The 24,563-nt window shown below is 49.1% G+C and overlaps 9 protein-coding genes across 17 annotated transcripts; 2 read left to right on the top strand and 7 right to left on the bottom strand.

Annotated features, from left to right (window-relative positions):
- Positions 1–1,733: 1,733 nt before the first annotated feature.
- Positions 1,734–6,249, top strand: FVEG_12781 (hypothetical protein). 2 transcript variants are annotated; one of them, XM_018902146.1, is made up of 3 exons: positions 1,734–1,812; positions 1,887–4,761; positions 4,811–6,249. In XM_018902146.1, exons 2-3 carry the CDS (start codon positions 2,125–2,127, stop codon positions 6,017–6,019), a joined length of 3,846 nt encoding a protein of 1,281 aa, XP_018760793.1. In that variant the 5' UTR covers positions 1,734–1,812; positions 1,887–2,124; the 3' UTR covers positions 6,020–6,249. The 2 variants fall into 2 exon arrangements, with proteins under 2 accessions (XP_018760793.1, XP_018760794.1); XM_018902147.1 differs by lacking the exon at positions 1,734–1,812 and having other exon boundaries at positions 1,859–4,761.
- On the bottom strand, positions 5,986–7,953 carry FVEG_12782 (hypothetical protein). Of its 4 annotated transcripts, XM_018902151.1 has the most exons (4): positions 7,645–7,923; positions 7,496–7,594; positions 6,162–7,428; positions 6,010–6,103 (listed from the first exon to the last, which is right to left on the bottom strand). In XM_018902151.1, the coding sequence occupies exon 3, from the start codon at positions 7,385–7,387 to the stop codon at positions 6,308–6,310; it is 1,080 nt and encodes a 359-aa protein (XP_018760798.1). In that variant the 5' UTR covers positions 7,388–7,428; positions 7,496–7,594; positions 7,645–7,923; the 3' UTR covers positions 6,010–6,103; positions 6,162–6,307. The 4 variants fall into 4 exon arrangements, with proteins under 4 accessions (XP_018760795.1, XP_018760798.1, XP_018760796.1 ...); XM_018902149.1 differs by having other exon boundaries at positions 6,162–7,594; XM_018902148.1 differs by having other exon boundaries at positions 5,986–7,594; positions 7,645–7,953.
- Positions 7,954–8,182: 229 nt separating this feature from the next.
- FVEG_12783 (hypothetical protein) lies at positions 8,183–12,397 on the bottom strand (the record flags this gene model as incomplete). Its single annotated transcript, XM_018902152.1, has 3 exons — positions 8,183–11,233; positions 11,279–11,942; positions 11,988–12,397. 3 exons carry the CDS (start codon positions 12,395–12,397, stop codon positions 8,183–8,185), a joined length of 4,125 nt encoding a protein of 1,374 aa, XP_018760799.1.
- Positions 12,398–13,289: 892 nt separating this feature from the next.
- On the bottom strand, positions 13,290–14,740 carry FVEG_12784 (hypothetical protein). The gene has a single exon (XM_018902153.1). The coding sequence runs from the start codon at positions 14,521–14,523 to the stop codon at positions 13,339–13,341; it is 1,185 nt and encodes a 394-aa protein (XP_018760800.1). The 5' UTR covers positions 14,524–14,740; the 3' UTR covers positions 13,290–13,338.
- A 1,440-nt stretch (positions 14,741–16,180) lies between these two features.
- Positions 16,181–16,748, bottom strand: FVEG_12785 (hypothetical protein; the record flags this gene model as incomplete). The annotated part of the gene is made up of 3 exons (XM_018902154.1): positions 16,181–16,354; positions 16,512–16,529; positions 16,596–16,748. The coding sequence occupies 3 exons, from the start codon at positions 16,746–16,748 to the stop codon at positions 16,181–16,183; spliced, it is 345 nt and encodes a 114-aa protein (XP_018760801.1).
- Positions 16,749–17,861: 1,113 nt separating this feature from the next.
- Positions 17,862–18,429, bottom strand: FVEG_17342 (hypothetical protein; the record flags this gene model as incomplete). The annotated part of the gene is made up of 2 exons (XM_018906596.1): positions 17,862–18,218; positions 18,322–18,429. 2 exons carry the CDS (start codon positions 18,427–18,429, stop codon positions 17,862–17,864), a joined length of 465 nt encoding a protein of 154 aa, XP_018760802.1.
- Positions 18,430–19,189: 760 nt separating this feature from the next.
- FVEG_17343 (hypothetical protein) lies at positions 19,190–19,630 on the bottom strand (the record flags this gene model as incomplete). Its single annotated transcript, XM_018906597.1, has 1 exon — positions 19,190–19,630. The coding sequence occupies one exon, from the start codon at positions 19,628–19,630 to the stop codon at positions 19,190–19,192; it is 441 nt and encodes a 146-aa protein (XP_018760803.1).
- Positions 19,631–20,874: 1,244 nt separating this feature from the next.
- Positions 20,875–22,965, top strand: FVEG_12786 (hypothetical protein). 2 transcript variants are annotated; one of them, XM_018902156.1, is made up of 4 exons: positions 20,875–21,191; positions 21,245–21,591; positions 21,643–22,274; positions 22,412–22,965. In XM_018902156.1, exons 1-3 carry the CDS (start codon positions 20,979–20,981, stop codon positions 21,707–21,709), a joined length of 627 nt encoding a protein of 208 aa, XP_018760805.1. In that variant the 5' UTR covers positions 20,875–20,978; the 3' UTR covers positions 21,710–22,274; positions 22,412–22,965. The 2 variants fall into 2 exon arrangements, with proteins under 2 accessions (XP_018760805.1, XP_018760804.1); XM_018902155.1 differs by having other exon boundaries at positions 21,643–22,965.
- FVEG_12787 (hypothetical protein) lies at positions 22,021–24,243 on the bottom strand. 4 transcript variants are annotated; one of them, XM_018902160.1, is made up of 4 exons: positions 23,950–24,226; positions 22,996–23,882; positions 22,492–22,938; positions 22,035–22,431 (listed from the first exon to the last, which is right to left on the bottom strand). In XM_018902160.1, the coding sequence occupies exons 2-4, from the start codon at positions 23,867–23,869 to the stop codon at positions 22,310–22,312; spliced, it is 1,443 nt and encodes a 480-aa protein (XP_018760809.1). In that variant the 5' UTR covers positions 23,870–23,882; positions 23,950–24,226; the 3' UTR covers positions 22,035–22,309. The 4 variants fall into 4 exon arrangements, with proteins under 4 accessions (XP_018760808.1, XP_018760806.1, XP_018760809.1 ...); XM_018902159.1 differs by having other exon boundaries at positions 22,021–22,431; positions 22,996–24,243; XM_018902158.1 differs by having other exon boundaries at positions 22,492–23,882.
- Between the last annotated feature and the right edge of the window lie 320 nt (positions 24,244–24,563).

Here is a 24,563-nt window from a genome sequence, read left to right as displayed (position 1 = left end):
GACAGCGCCATGTCTTTGATTCAAGCTTAACATCTAACGACTTGGCAGGTCTCTACCGCTGACGTGAATCTATATTTCTATATTGTATCACTCTGTGCAAACAGTCTCGATGGGGAAGTTTGTTGAACAGCGTCGTGCAAATATCCCGGAGTCGATTTGAGGTTTCTTGTGCGACCGGTATGTCTGGAGATGTTGATCTGGGAATGCATGTCTCGGTCGGCAGGGCGCTGAAGCGATCGGGGGAAGAGAGGGGGTTATTAATTGGACAAACGAGACGAGATCGGTTTGAAGTGAAGGATACGGTATTCTATATGCTGGCTTTATAGGTGGAAAGTGATAGGATGTCTTGACCACCGAATTGGATCGTGCAGTGTGGAATACAAATGTCACGGAGAGAGTATTAGGAGCAGTCACGAGCATAAATTGACCTGTGCTCTTGTGTCATTCATTGATGGTCTGGGATAGAAGGATGAATTGTGAGATGTGAGGCTGTAGGGACAAAGCGACACGGTGAGATGGAGATTAGCCTTGGTGTCGTAAGTCTGTGCTCATTGCACGTGGGTTGTGTCTGTACTTGTTGCTTTTTTTGATCAAGATGGAGTTACTCTTGAGTTTGTGCCGTTTGAGCTTTCTGTTGTAACGGGCGGGCTTGACTGTTATCAACGGCTTCAATCGTGCCCGTTTCATCGTGGCGAGCCATTCACCATCTGAATATCGCCTTATGTAACTAAAAGTCTAATCCCACTCAACTCAACCACAACAATTACTCCCAGCTGTACACAGACAAAGAGTATCATGTAGTTCCGGGAACTTAGCCACCCAATGATATGCCACTTTCCAACCTCCTATCGTACCTAGCTCATCATCTCGGTTTATTTCTGGATCCAAAAGTCTGGGCATCTACGGGGCCTCGGGCTTATCAGATTTGCCCGAATCCGCGTATCTGATTGATCTGGTATTCTGGTTCTTTGATAAACTGTAAATGCCACCGACTTGAGTCAATTATTCCAGTTTTTCTAGAATTGTTATGATACTCGCATCATCTGACTCGTTGGTAGATCACTTGGGGAAACCTTGGCAGAGGCCAAACTTGACGATGCGACTGTTGATTATCTTGGCGTGGTTTTTTTGTGTTTTCGCCGAGAAAACCTGGGTTGCCTCTTTTCATTACTCAGCTAGAGACGGACAAGGAAGGTCAAGACCCAGCCAGGGGGGCCGCGTGTAAGGTTTGGGTTGAGGCTGGGGCTCTTCTTTTTCAGCAGGGCACTGTGCATGCATGATCTGCCTCATTCCTCGTTATTTCCTAGTGTTTCAATTCTTAATTCAACGGCGCTTCTTGAGAGTCTCTGCTTCAACACCAGAGGCTGCTGCTGTGATGACGACGACAATGACACACACCCGTTGGCCAAAAAGCTTCAGTCTCTCTTAGCACAAACGACGTTGCAGCCAAGACGACCGCCAAGACACGATAGCAGCAGCACCAAGCATTTTCAGGATTACCTAGCCACCCCTAGAGTCTCGGCCCTTCCGAGATGATGGGCAGTGACAATATCAGTTCCAGGCTCCCAGCGTTTCCCCGGTCCTCTGTAAGGCGGACCAGTTACAGTGGGTTAGCGACGTGTCGCTGCTGATTGTTACTGGATATGGCGTATTTTCTGTACAAGGCGGACCGCCCGGGACCCCCAGACAACCTTAAGAACTGAGCAGAGACAAACTTGCGCCGCCACAGAATAGAGATTGACCTGCCAAGCACCACTCACAATCAACTCTGCCCGCCAGAAGGTCATTTCCCGGTGGAGACTTGTCGTCCAGGTATGACGAGTTTCTCTTTAAGGTTCTTTATTTTCCTGCTGGTCCTGGATGACTCTAACGCTTTCGGGCTACAGTTTGGTAAAAGCCTCCCCCACGCTAGAGCTTGAGCATGATTTCAGTGCTTCCTCCACAATCTATCAACCATCCCGTCCCCTTCAGACCGTCTTCGATCCACCACTGAATCTCTCTTTTCCTCTCTTCTTCTGTTTTGTTTTGTTTTCATTCAACCCTTCTCTGTGGCCAGTGCCGTACCAGGTTTTCTGGATCAACGGCTGCTTCGCGCTCACAAACCTCTAACACAGATTCCCATTGATGGACGACATCACGAGTATTCCTGATTCACGCTATGGCGGCTCTGGCGGAGGGTCCAACTCCAACTCCAACTCCAACTCCAACTTTGACGCTGGTAGTCACAACCAGCCAAAGATCGATAACACGATGAATCCTCAACCCGATCCTCACGATGTCGACCCGCCCTTCGATTTGCATGACGACGAACATGTTCAGGGCAACAACTTTGCTTTCACTCCGTCTCAGCTACATCGACTCCTGACCGCCAAGAATATCTCCGCTCTGCGCGCGTTTGGAGGCTTGTTGGGTTTAGCCGCTGGGCTTCGAACCGATATCTCAGCAGGACTAAGCGCCGACGAAACAACATTGGACGGTACCGTCACTCTGGATGAAGCTGTCGCCTCTGGTAGTCTTGAACGACCCCCGGTTCTATCGGCAGCATCCCCTCCGCCTTCGCCGCCGCTGTTACACAATGGGTTATTCGAACATCGCAACAACCACTTTGTCGATCGAAAACGAGTATTTGGGGATAACCGACTGCCCCAAATAGCACAAAAATCTTTCTTCAGACTATTATGGATAGCATTCAATGATAAACTTATCATTTTGTTAACTATTTCTGCTTCCATCTCGCTCGCTATTGGTATCTACCAATCCGTCGACAAGTCGATAGGCGCATCGCGTGTTGAGTGGGTAGATGGTGTGACAATTGTGGTTGCAATCCTCGTCATCATCATCGCAAGCGCTGCGACTGATTGGCAGAAGAATTACAAGTTCAAGAAGGTCAATGAACGAAAGCAACAAAGGGACGTAACGGTGATGCGCTCGGGTAAACTCCAGCGCATCCCCGTTCAAGATGTTGTCGTTGGTGATCTTTTGCACCTCGAGGCTGGCGATGTTGTTGCCGTGGATGGTGTTCTTGTGCAAGCTTCGAGTCTGCAGATGAACGAGTCTTCGATCTCGGGAGAGGCTGATCTTGTACACAAGACCGTACCAAGGCCAAACCATGCAGCTACATCGCGAATTGACCCCTTCATTCTCAGTGGAACCACTGTCGCGCGCGGTGTTGGTTCCTATCTCGTTACTGCTGTTGGTGTCAACTCGACCTATGGCCGTATCCTCATGTCGTTGAGAGACGATGTCAAGGAGACACCACTCCAGGCGAAACTTGGCCGTCTTGGCAAACAACTCATTGTTATCGGTGCCATTGCAGGTTCCATCTTTTTTCTTGTCCTCTTCATCCGCTTCATGGTCACTCTCCACACTGTTACTGGTGGGCCATCTCAGAAGGCGGAAGACTTTTTACATATTCTGATTCTGGCCGTCACGGTCGTCGTCATCACTGTTCCAGAAGGCCTGGCGCTCAATGTGACCGTTGCACTGGCCTTTGCCACGAAGCGTATGCTCCGAGATAACAACTTGGTGCGGTTGATTCGATCGTGTGAGATTATGGGAAACGCGACGACAGTTTGCTCCGACAAAACTGGTACCCTCACACAGAACAAGATGACTGTCGTGGCTGGACGTGTTGGCTTGGAGTCTTACTTTGACGACACCGACCTGGTTGTTCCGGATCCCGATTCGTCCATGTCGCGTGCCTCGACTATCAAGTACGACAGTTCGATTGACATGGCAAAGTCACTCTCTCCAGAATGTCGGCGGTTGATCAAGGACAGTATCGCTCTCAACTCCACGGCCTTCGAGAATGATGACTCTGGTACCGCTACTTTTATGGGTTCAAGCACTGAGACTGCTTTGCTACACTTTGGCCGTCAACATCTCGGTATGAACAATTTGGCTGAGGAAAGAGCCAATTGTCCCATTGTTGCGATCCTCCCTTTCGACTCATCCCGTAAATGGATGGCAGTCTTGGTCAAGATTAATGAGGATCGTTATCGACTTCTCGTCAAGGGAGCAGCGGAAGTTGTGTTTGAATATTGTGCTTTTGTTGTTTTGGACCCTACATTCAGGGTACCAATTGCACGACTCTCTGAGAATGACCGTGCAAGCTATCGTAACACAATCGAAGACTACGCTAACAGGATGCTCCGACCTGTCGCCATTGCATACCGAGACTTTAGCGCGCAGGATATCTTTGATGGCCCAGACGACGACCCCGATAACATTAACCTAGAATGGTTGGCCTCTGGCATGATCTTCATTGGTGCCTTTGGCATTCGTGACCCATTGCGCCCCGAGGTTGTGGAATCAGTTCGTCAATGTCAGGCTGCTGGAGTATTCGTTCGCATGGTTACAGGTGACAACTTCTTGACCGCCAAGGCTATTGCAACTGAATGTGGTATCTACACAGCTGGTGGCATTGCCATGGATGGACCAACATTCAGAGACTTGACTCCTGAGCAGCTTGATGCTGTTATCCCAAGACTACAAGTCCTGGCTCGTTCAAGCCCTGAGGATAAGCTGCTTCTTGTAACACACTTGAAGCGCATGAATGAGACGGTAGCTGTTACCGGTGATGGTACGAATGACGGTCTGGCATTGAAGGCGGCGGACGTCGGGTTTGCTATGGGTATCCAGGGTACTGAAGTTGCCAAGGAGGCTGCATCCATAATTCTTCTTGATGACAACTTTGCTTCTATAGTCAAGGCTTTGGCTTGGGGTCGAACTGTGAATGACTCCGTCAAGAAGTTTTGCCAGGTAAGGTTATTGATCAATTGGGCCAGGTTCTTTGCTAACGAAACGATAGTTCCAATTCACCATCAACATCACCGCAGGTATTATCACCGTCGTTTCCGAGCTCGTTGGCGACGCTGTTTTCACCGTCGTTCAATTGCTTTGGATCAACTTGATCATGGATATCTTTGCCTCTCTTGGTTATGCTACCGATCATCCCTCGCCCGATTTTCTCAAGCGAAAGCCCGAACCCCGGAATGCTTCCATTATTTCCATCACTATGTGGAAGATGATCATTTGCCAAGCCATCTACCAGTTGATAGTAGTCTTTGTTGTTCACTACGCTGGATGGGACCTCTTCAACCCCGACACTGAATTCGAAATTGAGAAGCTCCAGACATTGGTGCTCAACATCTACGTCTGGATGCAGTTCTTTAACCAACACAACTGTCGTCGTGTGGACAACAAGCTGGATATTTGGTATCAAGGATTCCTACGTAATCCTTGGTTCATCGGTGTGCAGCTCATCACTATCGCTGGCCAGTTCATCATCGTCTTTAAGGGAGGCGAAGCATTCGACACAACCCCCCTTACAGGTGCCCAATGGGGATGGAGCTTGCTCTTCGGTGTCATGTCAATCCCACTGGGAGCTTTGATCCGACAGATTCCTGATAGCCTCGTCCAAAGTCTTTTCAACTTGATCGCGGACAGTTGGCTTGCAATTTGGCGACCGACTCGCGCACTCCTGTCAAAGGCATTTAGTTGCTTCAAGCGGAAGAAGACCAATGACAAGGAAGCTCAACAACCAGACCAAGAAATGGGTCCCGTTGAGAACATCCTTCATATGATGCACTTGACCCACGAGCCCGATGAGGACGAGACGCCCATGACGCAAGAACAACGTGAAGCAATGGAGCGATCAGACCAAACACGAATGATGAAAGAGAAGGAAAAGAAGAAGCGAGATATCGACTTGAACGGCCTCGTAGAAGCGGCCAAGCTAGGAAAAGAGCACAAGGGTGCTATTTTGGAGATTCACCCCAAGACACTAAAGGACGACCCAATTCTAAGGACCAGTAGTGGTAAAAACAGTACGCTGCCACCAAGTCAAGACGCCGAATTTATGAAATTCGTCGCCATAAACACACGACGACCTCGACAGCCTCGACGAACAAATCCCCGAGCTCCGGCACGACCGGCTCAACGACGACAGCAAGAGCAGAAGAGTTCCTGGAGACATCACGTTTCCTGGGAGGGACTACTCAGATCTAAGAGACGATAATGAGCACGTTTTTTGTGCGTTCATATACAAATGATATTTTCCAAGAGGAGGGTATATAGTAGACAGGTCGTCAAAGGGAAGGACCTGTGTTCTTGTAAATAACAGATTACGACGTTATGACAGATAAAGGGATTTAAGATACCAATATACAGGTCGCTTTACTAGGCCATAATAACAACGCTTCCATCCCAAAGTCTTACATATCCAATTCCAAATGCCTTGATAGTGATCTAATCCTTTCCGTGCGTGCCCATCTCGTTAAATCATAAAAACTTTTTTATCGTGTGCTCATCCTGTTTTGATGATCGCTTCCTCAATCGCACCCCCAATCTCGGACCTCGGTATTCCCGGCCCCCGCATCAAACAAACCGACCTCGTAGCGAGCGACTTTATGAGCGCTGGGATACTCACTCGCACTGTAACAGGACCAGATTTTGGCTCTGTAGGAAATGAGAAACAGTTGACGAAGCTCCAGCTCTCGGGTTGTTTGGGTACAGCATAGCCAACATTCGGCATCGGCGAGTTGTTCAGATTGAGTTCCATAGTTTCAGCGTCGACAACCCTGGCACCAAGTGCGAGGAGTTGCTTCTCGACTCCAACAACGCTGAAGAATCGTGTGAAGTGGTCGATGCGTGTTCCAGCCGGTTGTGTAGGCCACGGCCATTCGATATCCTCCACCGTAGAAGGGTTGAGCTCCGCGCGCGAATAAACATACTGTCCATATCGTCCATACGGCAGATCGATAACGCGATACATCTCATGTCGGCCTGGCCCAATAAGCCAGCGCAGCCGTGTGAGCATCTCGTCTTTCGCACGGCCTTTGAGGGTGTTGCAGAAGAGGCGTGATTCACAGGCTGACATGGCGTAGGTTGGCGGTGAGTTGACGAGGAGGTGGCATGCGATTACTAGTATGTCGCAGGCGAGGCGGAATGAGAATGCTGAGTGTTGTGTGGACGAGGGGATGGCGAGATCGCCGGGTGATGCAGGGGTTGTGCCGAGCCAGCCGTTGCCGAAGATCTGAGGCGAGAGTGAGAATGTTGGTAGGTTGAAGGATTTGGCCATTGGTGGTTGTTGAGAGTTGAAGTACGGCGGTGTTGATAGTGAGGACGGTGCTGATGTCGATAGAGATGGTGGGGTTGGCGTAGAAACTGAAGTCATGGCCGTTGACGTAGGCGGTGTCAGCGTCTGAACCTGCGTCTTCCTCACAGCAACAGCCATCGAACCCGAAGAATCCTCCGTCGTTTCACTCTGCTCACTCTCCGGCGACCCAGAACCAGCACGCTTCCTATCATCCCCCTCCCTCGGCATCAGCACAAGATCCTCCTCCGGCCCAACAACCTCATGCGCCAGCTCCAGAATCCTCTCCATGCTCCTCCTCAAGCTCCCAACGAGATTCGGTTGAGCTTTGACTACAGCTTCGGTGGTGAGCATCTCGTCAACGAAGGACATGAAGATGGAGCTCATCTCCTCGACTACCTGCTCGAGACGACGCACGCGCTGGGCCTGTGCAGCTTCGGCGGCTTGGCGACGGCGGCGGAAGATATTCTGGGCTTCGCGGTTGCGTTCGCGGCGGGCCTGAGGGATGTAAGTGGATGATTCATTGGAGAGACAGAAAGGGGATGGACCTTGAGCGCTGCATCGTCGTGATCTTGGGTGTTTGAAGATAAGCGACTTCTGCGCTTCGGGGGTGATTGCGCAGTCATTGTATAAGATGAAATGTGAGTATGAGAATGAGTGAGACGCTAGAAGAGGTGAGTGAAACAACGTCAGCCCTGCGGCTTCGTGAGAGGCTGTCGGGTAAGTCGAAACTAGCTTGCGACACGAGTAGATTGACTGTAAATAAAGAATATGGTGAATGGGGCGACACGTGAATGAAAGAGTATTTGGTGTTTCAAGGTGGCGATGAGATTGAAATGGAGACGACGTTGGAATCTTCGGGATGTTTTGGGGGTCGCACTTCTACCCCCGTGACCCTTTTTCGGTTTAGTGGCTTATTAATCAAGCGGCGATCAAATCAATTTTCGAGACTGACTTTAATGGGCCCACATTAACTTTAAATCTGGGGGAGGCTCTCAACTGCACCAACTTCAATATTAAAGGATAACAATTAACTTATATGCAATACATATCCAAATGTCCCTGAAGATCAATTGCCCCTGAAGATCAATTAAATTCCTTTTCCCATATTGAATCTCCAACCACTCGAGCAAAAGCACCTCTTGCGTGCAGCAAATCATGATATGTTCCCTCCTCAACCTTGGCACCATCCTCCAGGACAACAATCCGATCAGCGATTGCCATCATCTCTTTGCTATGCGTCACCACCACAATTGCTATATCTCCTCTTGAATTCTTCGTAATCTTTTGCATCGTATGTCGAATCATTTCCGCGCTCTCTGCATCCAAAGCACTCGTAGGCTCATCCAGCACAAGAAGTCGAGGTTTGCGTACAAGTGCACGCGCGATGCTAAGACGCTGCGCCTGGCCACCTGAGAGCGCTTGACCTCCGTCGCCGACTCGAGTATTGTACCCATCTGGAAGAGTTGTGATGAACTCGTGGATACCCGCCGCCTTCGCAGCAGCTAGAATGCTTGGAAACTGACGAAGGTGCGATACTTCACTTAAGCCGTACACGATATTCTCTGCAATGGTCGCTGGGAAGAGGAACGGCGTTTGTGGCACATATGCCATCATTGATCGGAGATGCTCCATATCGACGTGTGCATGGGAATATCCATTAAAGCTCAATGGTGGCCTCGTGCTGAGGATCTCAGTTTTGGTGGGAGAATAAAGACCCAGCATCAGCGAGATCACCGTTGACTTCCCGCAGCCTGACCGACCAACAACCGCCAGAAAGTCCCCTGCATCCACCTCAAATGACACTCCTCGCAAGACTGGTCTCTCGGATCTTGACTTATATGAGAACCCGAGATTGTCAAGTCGAACTGGGAGCGGGGTTTTAGTTTTGTAGTACCCACGAGGCTCGCTTTTAGGTACCAAAGGCATGTTGGCGTACCCCAACATCTGCGCGGCGGTTGACTGAGCCATCGTGACTTGCGGTATCGTACTAAGAATACTCGTCGCTGTGCCCATGCTGAACAGAAGTAGGTTCACTACTGCCACAACCGCCGTTGCTGTGATCGCCTTCTCCGAGGCCAGAAGCACGGTTCCGTAGTAGAACACAAGTGCTGTAAGGGGGTAGTTGACTGACTGATAAAGACCATACAGTGTACTGGTGTGCGCTGCTCTCTTCTGTCCTAGACTCAGGGTGTGTCTCACTGCTTTCATATACTTGGCACCCATGTATCGTTCTAGAGTGAGAGCTCGAACAACTCGGATGTTAAGGAAGATCTCAGTCAAAGTAGCGCTCGCATCTTCTGCCCCTTTGTTGCACCGCGCCTCCCACTTCCCACTAATAATGGTATAGCCTTTGACTGCGCCCATAACGACAGGCAGCGGCGCGAGAGTGACGAGCGTGAGTTTCCAGGAGATGACGAGCGCCCAAGCAACAGCAGCAATGATCATGACGGTGACTGTGATGATGATGGGCAAGAATCTGCCAACAACATTGCGCATCTCTTCGGCATTCCGGTCAAGACACTCGTTGATACGGCCGGGAGAGTTGCGCGATCTATCGAACCATGCTCTTGGCTGTCGGAGGATTCGTTTCAGAGCTTCCACTCGGATGGTGTTGATCCAGGCTTGTCCCACCACTTCAAGAAGATATCGACCGCCACCGGTGCAAACACCATCCATAACCGCAATGACAATGAGATAGATAGCCCACATCTTGCCCTCTGCTAGCTTGTCACCTTGCGACCACATTGCACCAAGGAGTTGCGCGAAGCAATACGCAAATGCAGGAATAGATCCTGCCCCAACCAGGCAGGTCAGTACTCCGCAGATGAGAAGAGCCCGATGCCCACGTCCCAAAGCCGGCCAGACTGTCTTGAATATCGATGCCAGAGGCATTGGTGGAAGGAGATCCTTAGTCTCACTGTCTTTGTCATCCCCCTTATCTGACTGAAGCGTTTCGTTGAACTTGATTTGTCTGAGTCTCGTAATGCTCTTGGGACGCTCGGCGCCACCAAACACGTACTCTGGCTCGTCGAGTGACACCAGTGTGCATGATGTTTCCATACCATCCAGGCTGCTGTGAGATCTCAATGCACTGTCGTGCTTCTCGTCGTAGAAGCTGACCATCGTATGGTTGTCGGCGGCGGACTTTAATCGTACAGGCTCAGGTTCGGGTACAGCTACAGTGAGGGGTTGCATCTCCCAAGCGCGAGTTGCACGCATGCGAAAAGCGGCCGCCGTGTTTGTACCTAGAGTCAATAGCGTAGAGGAGCTTGTTGGGGCTGGACTGAAAGACTCCAGATTTCCAACGACTATTTGCGAGAGACGCGAAGCTCTGCCAGGAGGGGGAAATAGAGGGGAAAGAGGTGAAAGAGGAGAGTTTGGAGAGTCGATGGTGATATCTATCGGCGTGTCTGGTTCCTCTGATGCGGTAGATGCGAGAGTGGCGAACGTGCCGCCAATCTGCATATCGAGATCCTTTCTGAATCCTTCTTGAACAAGAGATGCGTTGTCCATCACGTAGACAAAGTCATCGGTATCGATTTGCGCGACATCATGTGTGATGATAATGGTTGTCTTTCCCCGTCGCCATGCCCTGATGGCATCCATGATGAGCACTCGGCTCACTTGGTCAAGGCCACTTGTGATCTCATCCAAGATGAGCACTGGAGGGTCTCGAAGTCGAGCTCTAGCAAGCGCCAATCTCTGCTTCTGTCCGCCGCTCAAGTTGTATCCATCAGCGCCGACGTTGGTGTCTAGACCTTCGGGAAGCCCTGCAATCGTCGACTGAAGCAAAGCTGCATCACAAGCTCGCATCACCTCAGCACGCGTTGCTCTTGCGGGGTCGTGGTGCCCAAAGGCCACATTCTTGAAAAAACTCTCATTGAATAGGACACTGGATTGTTGGACCAAGGTAATGTTCTCACGGATCCATTGTCTGTCGAGGACCCGTAAGGGTTTGTTGTCGACAATGACGTCTCCACTCAGGGGCTCATAGAAACCGACAATGAGGTTACCCAACGTGCTCTTGCCGGAGCCGCTTCTCCCGACGATAAAAGTCATCTCACCCGAGGGGAAGAAGAAGCTGGATTGATGTAGTACTTTTTGTGCCGGATTCGAAGGATATGCGAAACACACCTGCGAAAGTCAGCAATTGTCGCTGTTAGCATTGGCCGAACTTACATCTTTCAATTCGATGTCACCGCTGCAACTCAACGGTCGTAAAGCTCCTGTCATCGGTTTGACAATCTCACCATTCCTCACGTTTCGAGTGATGGTAGAGAGAAAGCTGCCGGCTGACATGCCTTTTGCGAGAACCAACCACTGAGGCATCAAAGCCTCAATACCCTGAAATGCTGCGAGCGTTGCATAAAAAGTTGTCAAAACACTACCAGCGGCAAGGCCATCATTGTTGACGAGTACAACTCCATACCAAAAGCCGACGACGAACATTGCTACGACCCAGAATGCAACGTAGCCCATTTGCAGAGCGTTACATTGCGCTTGGATCAGATAGTGCTTCGCTGCAGATTTGGCAGCTGGGTAGTACTGCCAGACCTCCTGGTCATATCCGTTGAAGACCTTGACAAGATCGATGGCTGTTATTGAAGCAACGGCGAACTTGGAGGCGACTGCGAGCTCACGCTTCTGTGCTTGGATTGCGGGTTCAAGCCGTCTTGTCGCTAGTGAGAGAACGATGGCTGAGATTGGAAGAGTGGTAAGGAGGACGAGGGTGAGTTTCCAGGAGTAGTAGAGGGCGATGCCGAGGGAAGCGATTGAGGTGATGATGTCGCCGACGAGAAGGCCGAGAACTTGGGAGGATGCGAGTTGAAACTCACGAGTTTGCCTGTCATCTGTTAGTCATTTATTAATACAGAAGAGGGATACCTACGTCTGTATTCTGATGAGAAGACTTGAGATGCCTTCGGATTGAGAGTCGAACCAGGCCATGTCCTTGGAGAGGAGGCTTGTAAAGATGTCTTGCCGAACACTGCACGCCTGCAACTCTCCAAAGATGACCCAGAGTGCAAGGAACGCTGTACTTGCGATCCAATTGCCAACGCCTAGTCCTACAAGGACGAGTGCCCATCTTCCCACCTGCGAAAGGGCCTCATCCCCGCTGAGCGATCCATCCCCAAAGCCAGCGATAATATCGAAGACTTTTCCAAGAATGACCGACAGAACAGTTTTGAAACCCGCTGAAAATCCAGCCGCAAGCAAGGCAGCGATTAAAGCACCAGAGCGCGATCGTCTTGTAAAGAGAAAGAGTTGTTTCCACGATGATTTAACGTCCTGTTCCATTTTGAAGTATAGGGAAATGGAGTATCATGCTGAGATTGGGGAGGAAACACTTGAAAAAGTGTTCGAAGTAATTGAGGTGACATGGCGATACGAAGTGTGAGTCCCAAGTGTTTGGGGCGACAAAGAACAATATCAAAGGGTCAGTACTGTGATAGTGTGCACAGACGAGGCTGCTTAGTATTGTTCTTCTTGGTGTTGTTCAGCCGCCGGCCCCCCGCGTAGATTGTTGGGGAAAATTGCACTGCGAGAGAGGGGACGATTGGGCGAATTGGCTTGGTTTGTTTTGATAGGCTTTTGCATCGGGGTTTGGAAGGCTGCCAAGGGACCGATATATGTTGGTGAAGGTTGTTGCCACTATCAGTTTGACGGGTGAAGTAGCGAGAGTTCGCGAGACGAAACGATTTGCTAGAGTTTTTGGTTGGTTCTTCTTCGTTTAAATGACAAATTGATTTTGGGATCATCGGAAGTTGGGAGAGTACAGTATCTGTCAACTGTTTCCTTCGTGATGCTCTCGCCCGCTTGTGATCATCGTTGGTGGCACAAACGTAAAAAACGGATGGATAACATCTGGTGGCCTCCCACGTGAGGAGAGGGATCTCAGCCATCCCTTGAGAAACTGAGTTGCTTGTAGCAAGCTGCTTATGTCTGTCTGTAATGGGTGTGAACTGAGCCTTTGTGATGGCGGCTGTTGCATCGGGAAAGGCCGAGAGCAATACCCCAAAACCAAGCTGTGCCTTCCGTATGGCTCGACTGCTACAACTACGGGACTACCAGGTCAAGACTCTCCTCAATGTCAATGGGACCCATTTAGCTCTCTACAATGCATTAAGACCAAGGTTCTGTACAATGACATAAGGCAAACTCATCAAACCTCATGGCACAGCAACATATTACATGGTCATCTTAAAACTGCAAGATATTTATGCGAAACTATACTGATATTACTGTCTCTTTGCTTCAGCCCTCTGCTGTCTAATCGTAGTGCTACTAATCTTTGTCGCAAAATCATCCGTCTTGCTCACTTCCCCATCTCCAACCTCGTCAGCATCCAGAACATCAATCTCAAACACTTCGAGCGGCTTCCATCTCTTCTGAACCCTGCGGTCATTGATTGCTTTGCCTCCACTACGTGTCTCTGCAGAAACAACAATTGCATCGGCATCTTCTTCGTGGATTGGTGGGCCAAATGGATCGCGAAGTATAATACATCGCACCTTGACTGTTCCGTCGCGTAGAAAGGCAAGCGCTTCGTTAGGTGTGCGCTCTATTGGTGGTGACGTAGATGTTGTGTCGTAGTCGACAAGAGTGGAGAGGAATGAGAGAACGGTCTGTGAGCGCTCATCCCATGATTGAAGCTCTTCAGCGTATTTCTTCTTGACGAGAAGCTCGTCGCTCGAGATACCCACAATGAGAGTGCATGTCTTACCGGAGTCTTTTGGTGGTATGTTGAGAAGGAGAACGCTTGCATGAAGCAATAGCTTGTGACCTGGGTGGAGATGATCAAACGTGCCTCCTAGACAAACAGTGTTGAAGCCCTTCTGTTGTTCTTTTGGTGACAAAGCTGGTTCCGCCGTCAAGCTGATTCCCCCTTCAATAGCAACGAGTTGGCTCTGAGTAAATGTTTGCTTCTTCTCCGAAAGTTCGAGAAACGAAGAGAGTAGCTCATACCCCTCTTCACAGCTTGGATGGTAAACAGCTTCCAATGGTCGAACCTTTGTCGCAAACGCAGCTAGATCCAACACAGCGGTACAGTTCGCCTCAAAACCGCCGTCAAAGTCTGGCTCGTAGCGTCTTCCCCTCTCATGGTCGATGAGAACAATTCGGACATCCACACTCCCTTTTCCGGCGCCGACGTCAACGGGAATGTTCTCTTTGGCGCAGATGACGCATGTAAGAGTGTAAAGCCTAGCGAGAAGGTATTGAGCGTCTGTCCATGCGATTGTCTTTGACCTGGGTGACGAGCCGCTGAGAAGAGGAAGTGCGAGGCCGACAATGAGAGTCTGGGGAGTGGGTGATTGTTTGAGTTTCGTAAGAACAGATGTTAATGGTGAGCGATAGGCCGCTGAGAGTGTTGATGGAGATGGAGGGCGGGGAGGAGACGGTAAGAGAAGAAGTGATGGAGCCATGATAAATTTCACTTCTGAAAGTTGTGTTTGGCTCTACGAGTCTATTTTTGCTTGTAAAGCCAAGATTAGGAGGAAAGAAGTGAACGATCCAAGGGTTGAAAGGCCCAAGCAAGAATGTCGTGATGTTGATATTGGTGTCGTAGGCCGAGGTACTTTACCCCGCTAACGTCATTGTGTTTACTTGCATGTAGAGAGAGACCCGCTTGGTGAATGAAGAGCATGCGAAGGACAAACACTGTTATATTTATAGATATATCAGCAGAGTTTTCTGGCTAAAGTTTGTTACAAAACCTGTAACAGGACCAATTCCAGTAAAACTCAATCAGCTTGCAGGCGGTATACAATTGACTTTACCTGATTGTTAGCAAGAACGAGCACAACTGTATTTGCAAGAAGTGTATATTTACTGCGCTTTCCAATCTCCCAAGTCAGCCAGACTCTGAAGCAATGCGTATTCTTTAGAGCTATGTATTACCGTCGACAGATTTATGTGTATAAAAGGTGTTCACTATTAAAATATACTGTGGTGGGTGGGGGATTGTGGGTTTTTATTCTTGACTTTGAGTGTTACAATCTCTTACCAGGTTACCTATCTTATGATACTCTCTAGCAGCTTATCGCTTCTTGTTATATTGTTTCGTCGGCTATGGCTTAAATGCCGTGCCATAAATATTAATGTAAGTACTTTGAAAACATGCACTTACAAATTACTGATGCAAATTTGTTAGTCTGTACACTGCAGAAGCTGGGCTTTGCTCGAAAGCCAACATGGAAGAAAGGGGAACAAAATTGGCTGAAGCATGGTGGGATCTGGGCTTCTGTGTTACCCCCGAGTAACCGATGATCAGTTGGGAGATATCAAGTCCCTCCAAGTCCAGATCTCCAAAGGCTCGGAGAAGGATATATAATTATATAACCGGAATGTAAAGACGCAAGTTGAAGTGGTCGATTGAGAAGGGGGAGAACTGGACCTCTTATACCTAGGTAGTTGTTCCTGGCTTACATGAGCTGATGCCCAAGACTCGGAGATGGCAAAGAACCGAGTATTTGTGTTTCGACATTTGGAGGCAGTTCTTTTCAATTGTTGCCAAATCATACCCAGACTCCATCGGTTCGGTTCTGAAGCAGATGGTTAATGTGATTCATACCCAAATTTGCCATCTACTCTGGGGCGGGTAGTCGGCATATATTGATAAAGTTGTGTGGCGACTTATCTATGGTCTTCTCCTCCTAATTCTTAGGATTAGACTTGGAGGGTAGAGGAGGCACAGGTGTCCGCCATTTTTCTCGCCTTTGCGGCCCTGGTACTTGCGATGATGGCAATATACAACGGATGTTTGGCCAGTAGAGGTCTGGGTGTAGTTCAGATAACAAGGTGTCAATCGCTCAGGGGGTATGGCGTCGGCCTTACACCTTGAAGACAGACCATGGGATTTCGGTAGAGGTCATGCTGGCCTCTGACCCGCTCGGGGGCACAGCAACGATGATACTAAGTTTACCGCGCGGCATCATCTTGTAGACCTCCATGGGGCTCTCCGGATTGTAGATGATAGCGGCGTGGGTTCCTTCGACACCAGGCACTGTGGCTTCCTTCCCTGGTGTTGGTATTGGGACGGTGCTTGCCACGTAATAGGGTATTCCACTTCAACGGATCAACTCAGTTGCCGCCGACATTTCCGCCAGCATTGCCGACAGAGTTAGAACCACCATCGGGGCCCAGAACATCCCGTCCATCGACAAGATGAACATGGCCACCCCGGATCTCACGGCGGAAGCGTTGAGGTGAAACATGGTTGCTGAATCCACTGCAGCTCTGTCTTGCTTCTTTTATCTGGTGGTACATTTATATAACAGTTGCGAAGTCTGTAAATCTTCAATATGGTCAGAAGGGTCTCGTCGTCCTTGAACGTGACATTCTCCATAGTTGAAACGTCAATATTCTGCTCAAGTCAGTTCGTCGTTCCCGAAAAAGTGCTCGTCGAACTCACATCTATAAGCGTCCTATCCTGGAAATAGGACCGATGGCAATGATCCCTCACATGGGGCCTTGGTGGTATCTAGTTTTGTTTCACATCCCATAGACTGCCTCTTCTTTTGAGAAGTTTTGTTTTGAGTCCTGGTTCAGCATGCTGGGACTTCGTCTTGCATCCATAGTAACATCCGATGCCCTTCTTTGAGGATAAGCTGATAGCTATGCCGACACGCTGGCGAAGGCTCAGAGACATTTGCACCGGCACATAGTCAGGATCTAGATCATCTCCATAGTGGACAGGCACTTCAAGATCCTCCCCTCCATGGAAGAAGGCATGTAGAGCTTAAGCCATCGCCCCTTTCATTCCGAACATTGCCTTCCAGCTCTTGCTCACAGCAAGGCAAGCACGATGGTCATCAAAGTTGAAATACTCGGTGTCGACAGCGGGACCTGGCTCTCGACCAAGATGGGCGTTGATGGCTACCACATTAGTATCTGGTGGTAAACTGCGCTTACTCTTTAATTCGTTTCAGCGAGCCGACTCCTTCAGATGAAGAGTGGCTGGGATCGAGTGCCTAGCGTTTCTGCATAGCTGGAATATACGGCAGTGCTTCCTCGAAAAGTTTGGTTAAATATATAATCTGGTTAATAAGGAGAAGCTTGAGGTAGACCTGATGGGCACGGAGGGCCTGGATCGTGTTATCGGCAAATGTCCTCTCCTGCATGGTACCGACGCGTGATCTCAAGGAGCTCCAAGTCAGAAACAGGTCCGATATCCGATAAGAGTCTGTCCATAGGGAATTGAAGGGCCATCGTCGTACACAGATTTTCGTGAGTCATGGCATCCTTGCTGGCTGTTTCCATGCCCCCTGGGGTCTTCATCTGCGTAACGAGGAACTCCTTTACCTCTTTTACGTCGACATGGTCTGTGATTTTCAAGTGTATCTTTTGTTTTGGACGTCTCAGCATCTTGAGCTGGTGGGCTGTCGATTCTGCTGTGGGTACGTATCAAGATCTTATCTTGTAGAATGCATTTGCTGTCAGGCTGTTTGCGGCTGATACAGTCTGGCGACAGGGCTTGATAAGTCTTCGCTGTCTCGGTTTGAAAGGTGTCTTTCTATTAGGAGTAGGAGGTAACGATGAAAGAGAGATAGCTTGTTGAACAGGTGGAATGTTTCGTGTGCTTGATGGCCTTGCTGTTTATTTGTGAGGCGAAGAAGCAGAAGATACTCACGCCCACGTCCTCGAGTCTTCTCCAACTCTTATTTCATCGTTGCAAGAAGGTCTCAAGCTTATGTTTTCTCTTTCGAAGCTCAATGTTGATCTAGTGTGTGCGCCTCGAGATACATGCATGTCTTAGCCAACGCTATACTTGTGAATATGCAGGGTCTGTTGAATCTCGTCTTTCATTCTCGATTCTCTTTACTTGCCCTGCTAAGTCACGTCTAGCGTACCTGACCAAGTGGTCAAGGAACTCGGCAGTCATAGTCGTCGTCACTATCGGGCCCGGTGAGTGGAGAGCTCTATCTCCCATGGCTCGTCGTACTCTTCGGTCTCCTTCACATCTACCCAGCAGTAATGGGGCACATTCTCGAGCTCTACTGCTTCGGTAGACTTCAGAAGCTGGCGTTGGATTGTGCATCTGGTCAGGGTGTTCGACGGTTCCGTCATGCTCAACATGGGCCGGTGTTGAAGCACCTTCGCGAATGCGGCATTGGAACATCTGCATTGGTGGGTTAACTGGATTCTGGTTTTCCTTCGTTGTGGCGCTGTTTTCCTGCCGCCCAACCTCGCACATCTAACTCGGGTCGAAGGGCTATGCTTACATCCCCCTTGGCCTCGCCATTGAGCCCTGATATCTCTTTAAGGTCAGTAATCACCTCTTGAAAGGAGTCTTCCATCGCATCGAGGACGGAGAACACACGGCTCAGCATCTCCGTCTTGCATTTTCTCCAGTATTGTCTAGCATTTCTGCCATTTTTGGTAGTTAGAGACCTTAACCATCAAACATACATCACATATACTTATCATTCAACTCTAAGCGCTTTGAATGTCTCACCGGCTTTGCAACTTTCTAAGGGAGCAGTCGGGGTGAGCAGCTCAGCGATCTCTCCGTCTGTTTTCCCTCGCCAGTCGAACTCCATCCACTTGTCACTCTGCTGCTGGAAGCGAAATTTGGGCTGCCTGCCGTAACTGACTTCATAAAGAAATGCCTGCCAGCCTCGTCAAGAATTGCCGTTCGGGGCTGGTCCATCAGATCGATGAATTTCTTGAGCTAAGGCGTGTTGACATTTTGTGCGAGTTCTGTGAATGATTTCTATATAACGCCACCTCTCTGCATATATAGTACGAAGGCAAGCGGACCAGCGCTGTAGGTTCGGGTCAGGATCTACCAAGTCTTACTGTTATGTTATAGTCCGTTGACTTCGTCGCCTGCCTTGTCCGTGGGTACGTAGAGCTCCTGGAGCTTAGATCGAACTTGGCTAGCGAAAGAAAGCTTGCTCTGTCGCATGGGGGGCTTGAGAAGAGCCCTTCTCATCATTGTTCGAGAGATCGTTGCACATAACTGTCCAGCTGACCTCATTATGATATGCGTACTTGAAATGGGCGAGGGCCTGAATGCCACCATGATCTCTTGCTGGTGACTGTTTTCGTTGAAGGATGAGATCTGGTGGACTGTATATAATTGTAACGTTAAAACATTGAGGTATCGTCGCTTGTATGGGGTTGCTCATTGGTCAAGATGTTTATATTATAGCTTGTTACAGCATCAAGACTCGTTCTTGTGTGTTCGCAGTCGGTAACTGCAGGTTCTTCTAACGTTGCTTTACAGTTGTAGAGGCTGGACTTTGATCTCCCTGTTGTCGTCTGGGAGCTGATAGATGAACTTCCTGGTCGCAGTTGTCGGTGGTTTTCTTTATCTCGCGGTAGAGCCGGCGCAAGCCCGGGCTGGTGGCAAACAAGTTGTCCAGCTGGGTACAACTGAATTTCACTTTCGAACATCGCTTGCATGAGAGGCGAGTGCCGGGTATGAGGTGCACTCGAGAGGACGACCGTAGTTGAGGGGGTGATCGAAGCATTCCTTGCAGGGGAAAGAGGAAAGTCGGCTGTGAAGGAGTGTGTCTGCGGTCTCATCAGACCCTCCTTCAAAGCTTCGCTCCCAGCATCCAGCTAAGCTCTGATATCGTCTGGCTAGAAATTATATTAGTATTATATATATAAACTTTATTGTAAGGGAGTCCTACTATGTCTGACTTGCCAGATCCTAGACTTGCCGTGTCAGGGCGTCAATTGTTGTATTTTGGTCGCAAATGCCGTGCAGCATAGATGTATAATTCTCGTTGCGCCGATAACGCTTTGGTTGATAGAGACTTACTACACCTGACTTGCGAGGTCCTGGACTCGCCGTGCCAGGCCTCGGATCTGAGTATTCTGCTCTCGTACTATATGCAGCATCTAGAAAGCTAATCAGCAATCAAGTTATACCGAGTTCAATGAGTACTTACCAGTTTCACAAGGCGAATCAGTATGGAAATATTCATTTCCAACATGTTTTGTTGGTCCATCGTATCTTTGTTCTCACACTCTGGAGCTTTGGAAGATGTGAGTTTGTTGTGGAAGACAAGCTCACAGGGAAGCCTTGGGGTTTATATATTTCGTAGCCAAATGGAGAATATGGTCTTTAACTCCACTGGCATATCAATAGAGCATGGTGAATCATTGTTATTGAGTCTGCTGCTTCTGACAGTTATTAGCCCTGTTAGCCGTTTACCTACAGGCTGCGGGGGCTAGAAATATACAGTACTATTGTAGTCCTGTACTGTATATAGGCTGCTACTGAATTTCTAAGAGGCTGAATAGAGGTTAATCCTACCTTTTGAGATATTCTGATTTGTCGCTGGGGGTCTTGAGATAGGTATCTCTTAACGTACTGTACTTACCACTTAGTTGTCAGTCCCTTTAATTAGAGAGGTATGCCCCTGCAATCTGTATAAACACTAACGCGTTAAGGCCCATATAATTATCAATATCGTTCGAACTTACCTATTATTCTGTATTGAGGCCCAGTATCAGTTAATGCAATCTTTATTTCCTGTAAAGTGTTACTGTACTAAATGTTTCTGAGACCAAGATGATCTCATGCAGAATGGCAGGGAAGATAGGCGTTTCGACATGAGTTCGACTAGTAAATCTCGATAGGCCAGGGATATAGATGGCATTATCTTGTCTCAGTAGTGATGAATTGGTGCAAGTGTTTTGTATTGTAGGGCTAGACAATCGCCACAGTGGCATCAGCAAGCAATAACACCCGCGTGAGTCATATGACTCAAGGCATCAAACACAAGAAGAAAGCTTTGGAAAGACAGCAATGTGTTTGATAGACTGTAGTCATCACGAGATACGTCCACCATGTGCCAGCAGGCACCAGATGCACCGTGCAGACAAGCAGTGCTAACAAGCGCAAACACTATGCGCTGATATCATGCCGCCATGTCTTTTTGTGGCTGCCCCTCCATCATCATTGCCCCACGTTCGAGTTTTTGCCCAACTGCAGCTTTTGTCTTCACATACCTACACAACCACCAAGCAAATCCCGACGAACAAACACACATTCGCCATGGATCCCCTCGACAACATGGCCGGCGCCCCCGTGCCTAAGAACTTTGACGCCGAGAACGCCCAGAACAACGAAGACGTACGCACCCTACCTACCCCACGATCTGAAACAACCCTCCTAACAGTTACCAGATCGAGAAGCAATTCGCCGTCAAGGTCGTCCAGCACATGCAGACCTACTGGTCCATCCTCGAGCGCGTCAAGGGCTCATCCCTCCGCCTGACAAAGATCGACGACGAGATCATGGAGCACCTCAAGACCGACTTCCCCGAGTTCGACCCCGCCGCAAAGGTCGACGAGGACGAGATGAAGAGCAAGGCCGGCAAGGAGCGCTGGCGAAAGTTCATGATGGCGTATGAGAAGAAGGTCGACGATTATAACTTTGGTACCATGGTGCGCGATAGACCCGACGTCGAGTATGAGGAGGATACCACGATCTTTGTGCCTCGTATGCAGTTTTACGCTCTTGAGATTGCACGGTAAGTATTGGTGTGCTGGGGTTGATGGGAGTAAAGACTAATGGGGTGTAGAAACCGTGCTGGTCTTAACGACTGGATCTACGAGCAGGCTCAGGCTCAGAAGAACAAGTCCAAGTAATCGAAGACATGAGAACGAAAAATAAACAACAGCAGCTCTCTGAAGTGAGCCATGCATACGTCCACGGCTTCGGGCCTCGAGCCCACATGAACCCTTGCAGGACAGGGAACAACCTGAGTGAGCGAGGGCGATACAAGGCGCCAATGATCTATTCAAATCATGATCACGAACGTACGATCCAAATGGAATATTCCTTGATACCCTTAGAAATACATGGCATCAAAGTTGGGCTCCATCATGGTTTTACCCACCCAAGTGCTCACCTTAGGGTAGGCAGCTTGGAAATGAAAAGTTGGCAATTTGCACTTGAACGGCCTAGAATGAATGACATTACAACGTGAATCAAAATTGGTATCTACTTCACCATCTGCCTGGGATTTAAATGCATTAAATCAGAGAGGTTGTTGGGAAACTCGGAGCATGCAAAACTCTGTGTCTGACAACACATTAATGCCAGAACCAAGACGCAGTTTTCACCCCACGGCTTCTCAATTCAAGCATAGTTTAGTTATGCATCATTACATCAAAGCCGTAACTTCTGCTTCAAACATCGAAATTGACTGCAGTGAGTGTCATCTCATTTCCATTCTCAAGATAACATTACACCTTGAGGAACTCATCAATGTCCACCCTCTGAAAGTAGTTTATATGTCCAAACCCAACCCAGTGCTGCGCAAGCCGATCGTGACTGACGAATATAAGTTGGCTCTCAATATATCGGTCTGTTTTCGTCAGTGCAAGCTCATTTCGAGGCCTCGACTCGGTGAAACAAGGGGGCTTACCTGAGGCGAATCCGGTATTTGCAATATGTCCTTTGCTGTGAACTGCTCTCATTCCCTGGAAGCAGGAATCTACCGGTGGGCCCTCGACGACACCATCGGGTCCAATGTCATCAGCTACAAACGTGATTTCACCCCGCGGAACATTGGGATCACCGGTTAATTTAATAGCCTCCAACCGTCCCTGAAACGTCCGTCCTTCAGTCCGTCTCGCCTCCCACTCTTCATTAGTCTCGGAATCTCGTCTCACAAGACCAAGTTCTTCATCCGTAGCGCTCGTCTCATCGTTAGGTTGATGTATAAGCAAGAACTCGCATCCATGGGTACTGTAATCGCCAACCCAAATCCCCCTCCACGGTTTTAGCACAGTCGGCGTGTATAACTTCGGATCGAGGGTGGAGTACGTGATGAGCTCCTCGCCGACGTGAACGTTGGGCATTCCGCCGTCGACTGCGGTGCGTGATAATCTTAGCATATTGTATATCCCACCCAAACCAGCTGCCATACCGATTCGGGATAAACCGCCCGCCATTTCCATCCACTGGCGAATGCGGAAGAATCGCTCTGATACTTCTTCGCGGCGCTGAGGTCGAGACGATGGCGTCTTCACAAAGATGCCCTCTGATGTTACTTGCGTGCTGCTACCTGAGACATGATGGTCCGAAGGGATGTGAGGCGGTGGCCAGATATTGCCGTATGGAAAACGCGAGTTGAGATTTTGTTGGGCTTCTTCGTGATCGAGCTCGCATGTTAGCATGAAATTGCTAAACAGAGCATCGATTCTGTCATCCAGAGTCACAGGCATCTCATCAGCGAAGCGATTGGCACCGGGCCGACTCAGGAAAACTTCCGGCGCTCGTTCTCCCACGCGAAACTGCAGCACAGGCTTATCAAGATGAAGTTTGACCTTGGGATCAAACTCATTGATCAAAACGTCGCCTTGTCCGATGAAACTTTGCTGTATTTGCCGGTCTCTACTGGCGAGTAACTGATAGCCCTCAATGCAACCCCGCCGAGGATCATAGCGAACAATCATGAGTCTTCCAGTAAGATCTCTATCGCAGAACCAGATTTTCTGTCTGGGGAGGAACCAGAGACGATCGTGAGCGACGTAAAGCTCATGATAGCTGTTGCAGGGCTGGGGGCTTGTGAGAGTGACGCCTGGGACATTTTCTTGAACGAGTGGGTACCAGAGGACATCTGAGAGAGCGTGCTTATGCAGGTCTCGACATGTAGCAGATATGGCGGAGAGGTCGTAGGGTGAAAGATGAGAGAGAATGTTGTCGATGAGTTCAGGAGGGAGATTTAGAAGAAGAGGAGGCTCGGAGTATGGATCTGATGAAGGCTCAGACAGCGGTGATTGGGGTTCACTGGAGGACATGTTGTGGCGTCTTCTGAGAAGTCAAGTTAAAGAGGCTGTTCCTATCTCGTGAGTTTGATCAGATAAAATGCTGGATATACCTTGTTTTTATCAGATCGGGGTCCAAGGCAGGGGTGGCGAGCTGATGAGTCGAGGGTGGATGGCCTAGAGGGTCTGGACTTGCAGCTTCAGCGGTGATGATGATGGGGGAAGTCGAGTTAATGCAGCTAAGCGGAGTTCAGCCGCAGGAGATGCCGACTCTAGAACGGAACCACTCGGTTCTGATCAGGTCATGAGAGGGAGGGAAATACGAGTTAACAATTTGGGTCAAGGAGTATGTTTTTATATGACAGCTTTAGTTGTATTGGGATATTTCGTTGACGACATTGTCTTGCTATAGATTCGAGCGTACGGGAAGTGGGGAGATGATCAATCACCCGCCGACGTACGGAGCATTCTTTCACCAACTCAAACAGCAGCAAGCAAGGCAATAGAAGACGAGAAAGAGTATTAAATAAAGTAAAAATATTATTCCAATGTAAGATCAGTCACATCAGACCTACTCAACCCCCGCCTATCAACCTGCATTATCAATCTCCATCCTCGTTAGGGAACTCTTGTGCCACTAGCTCCGGTGGCTGGCCCGCTTGAGGCCAAACGTCTGGGCTCACTCTTGAGTCTCCCCCCAGCTTCGAAACACCAAATCTACCCCCAA

Source organism: Fusarium verticillioides, chromosome 3 (assembly GCF_000149555.1).
Source record: "Fusarium verticillioides 7600 chromosome 3, whole genome shotgun sequence".
In the NCBI taxonomy this organism is placed as follows: Eukaryota; Fungi; Ascomycota; class Sordariomycetes; order Hypocreales; family Nectriaceae; genus Fusarium; species Fusarium verticillioides.
This window is presented reverse-complemented; position numbering and strand designations above follow the sequence as displayed.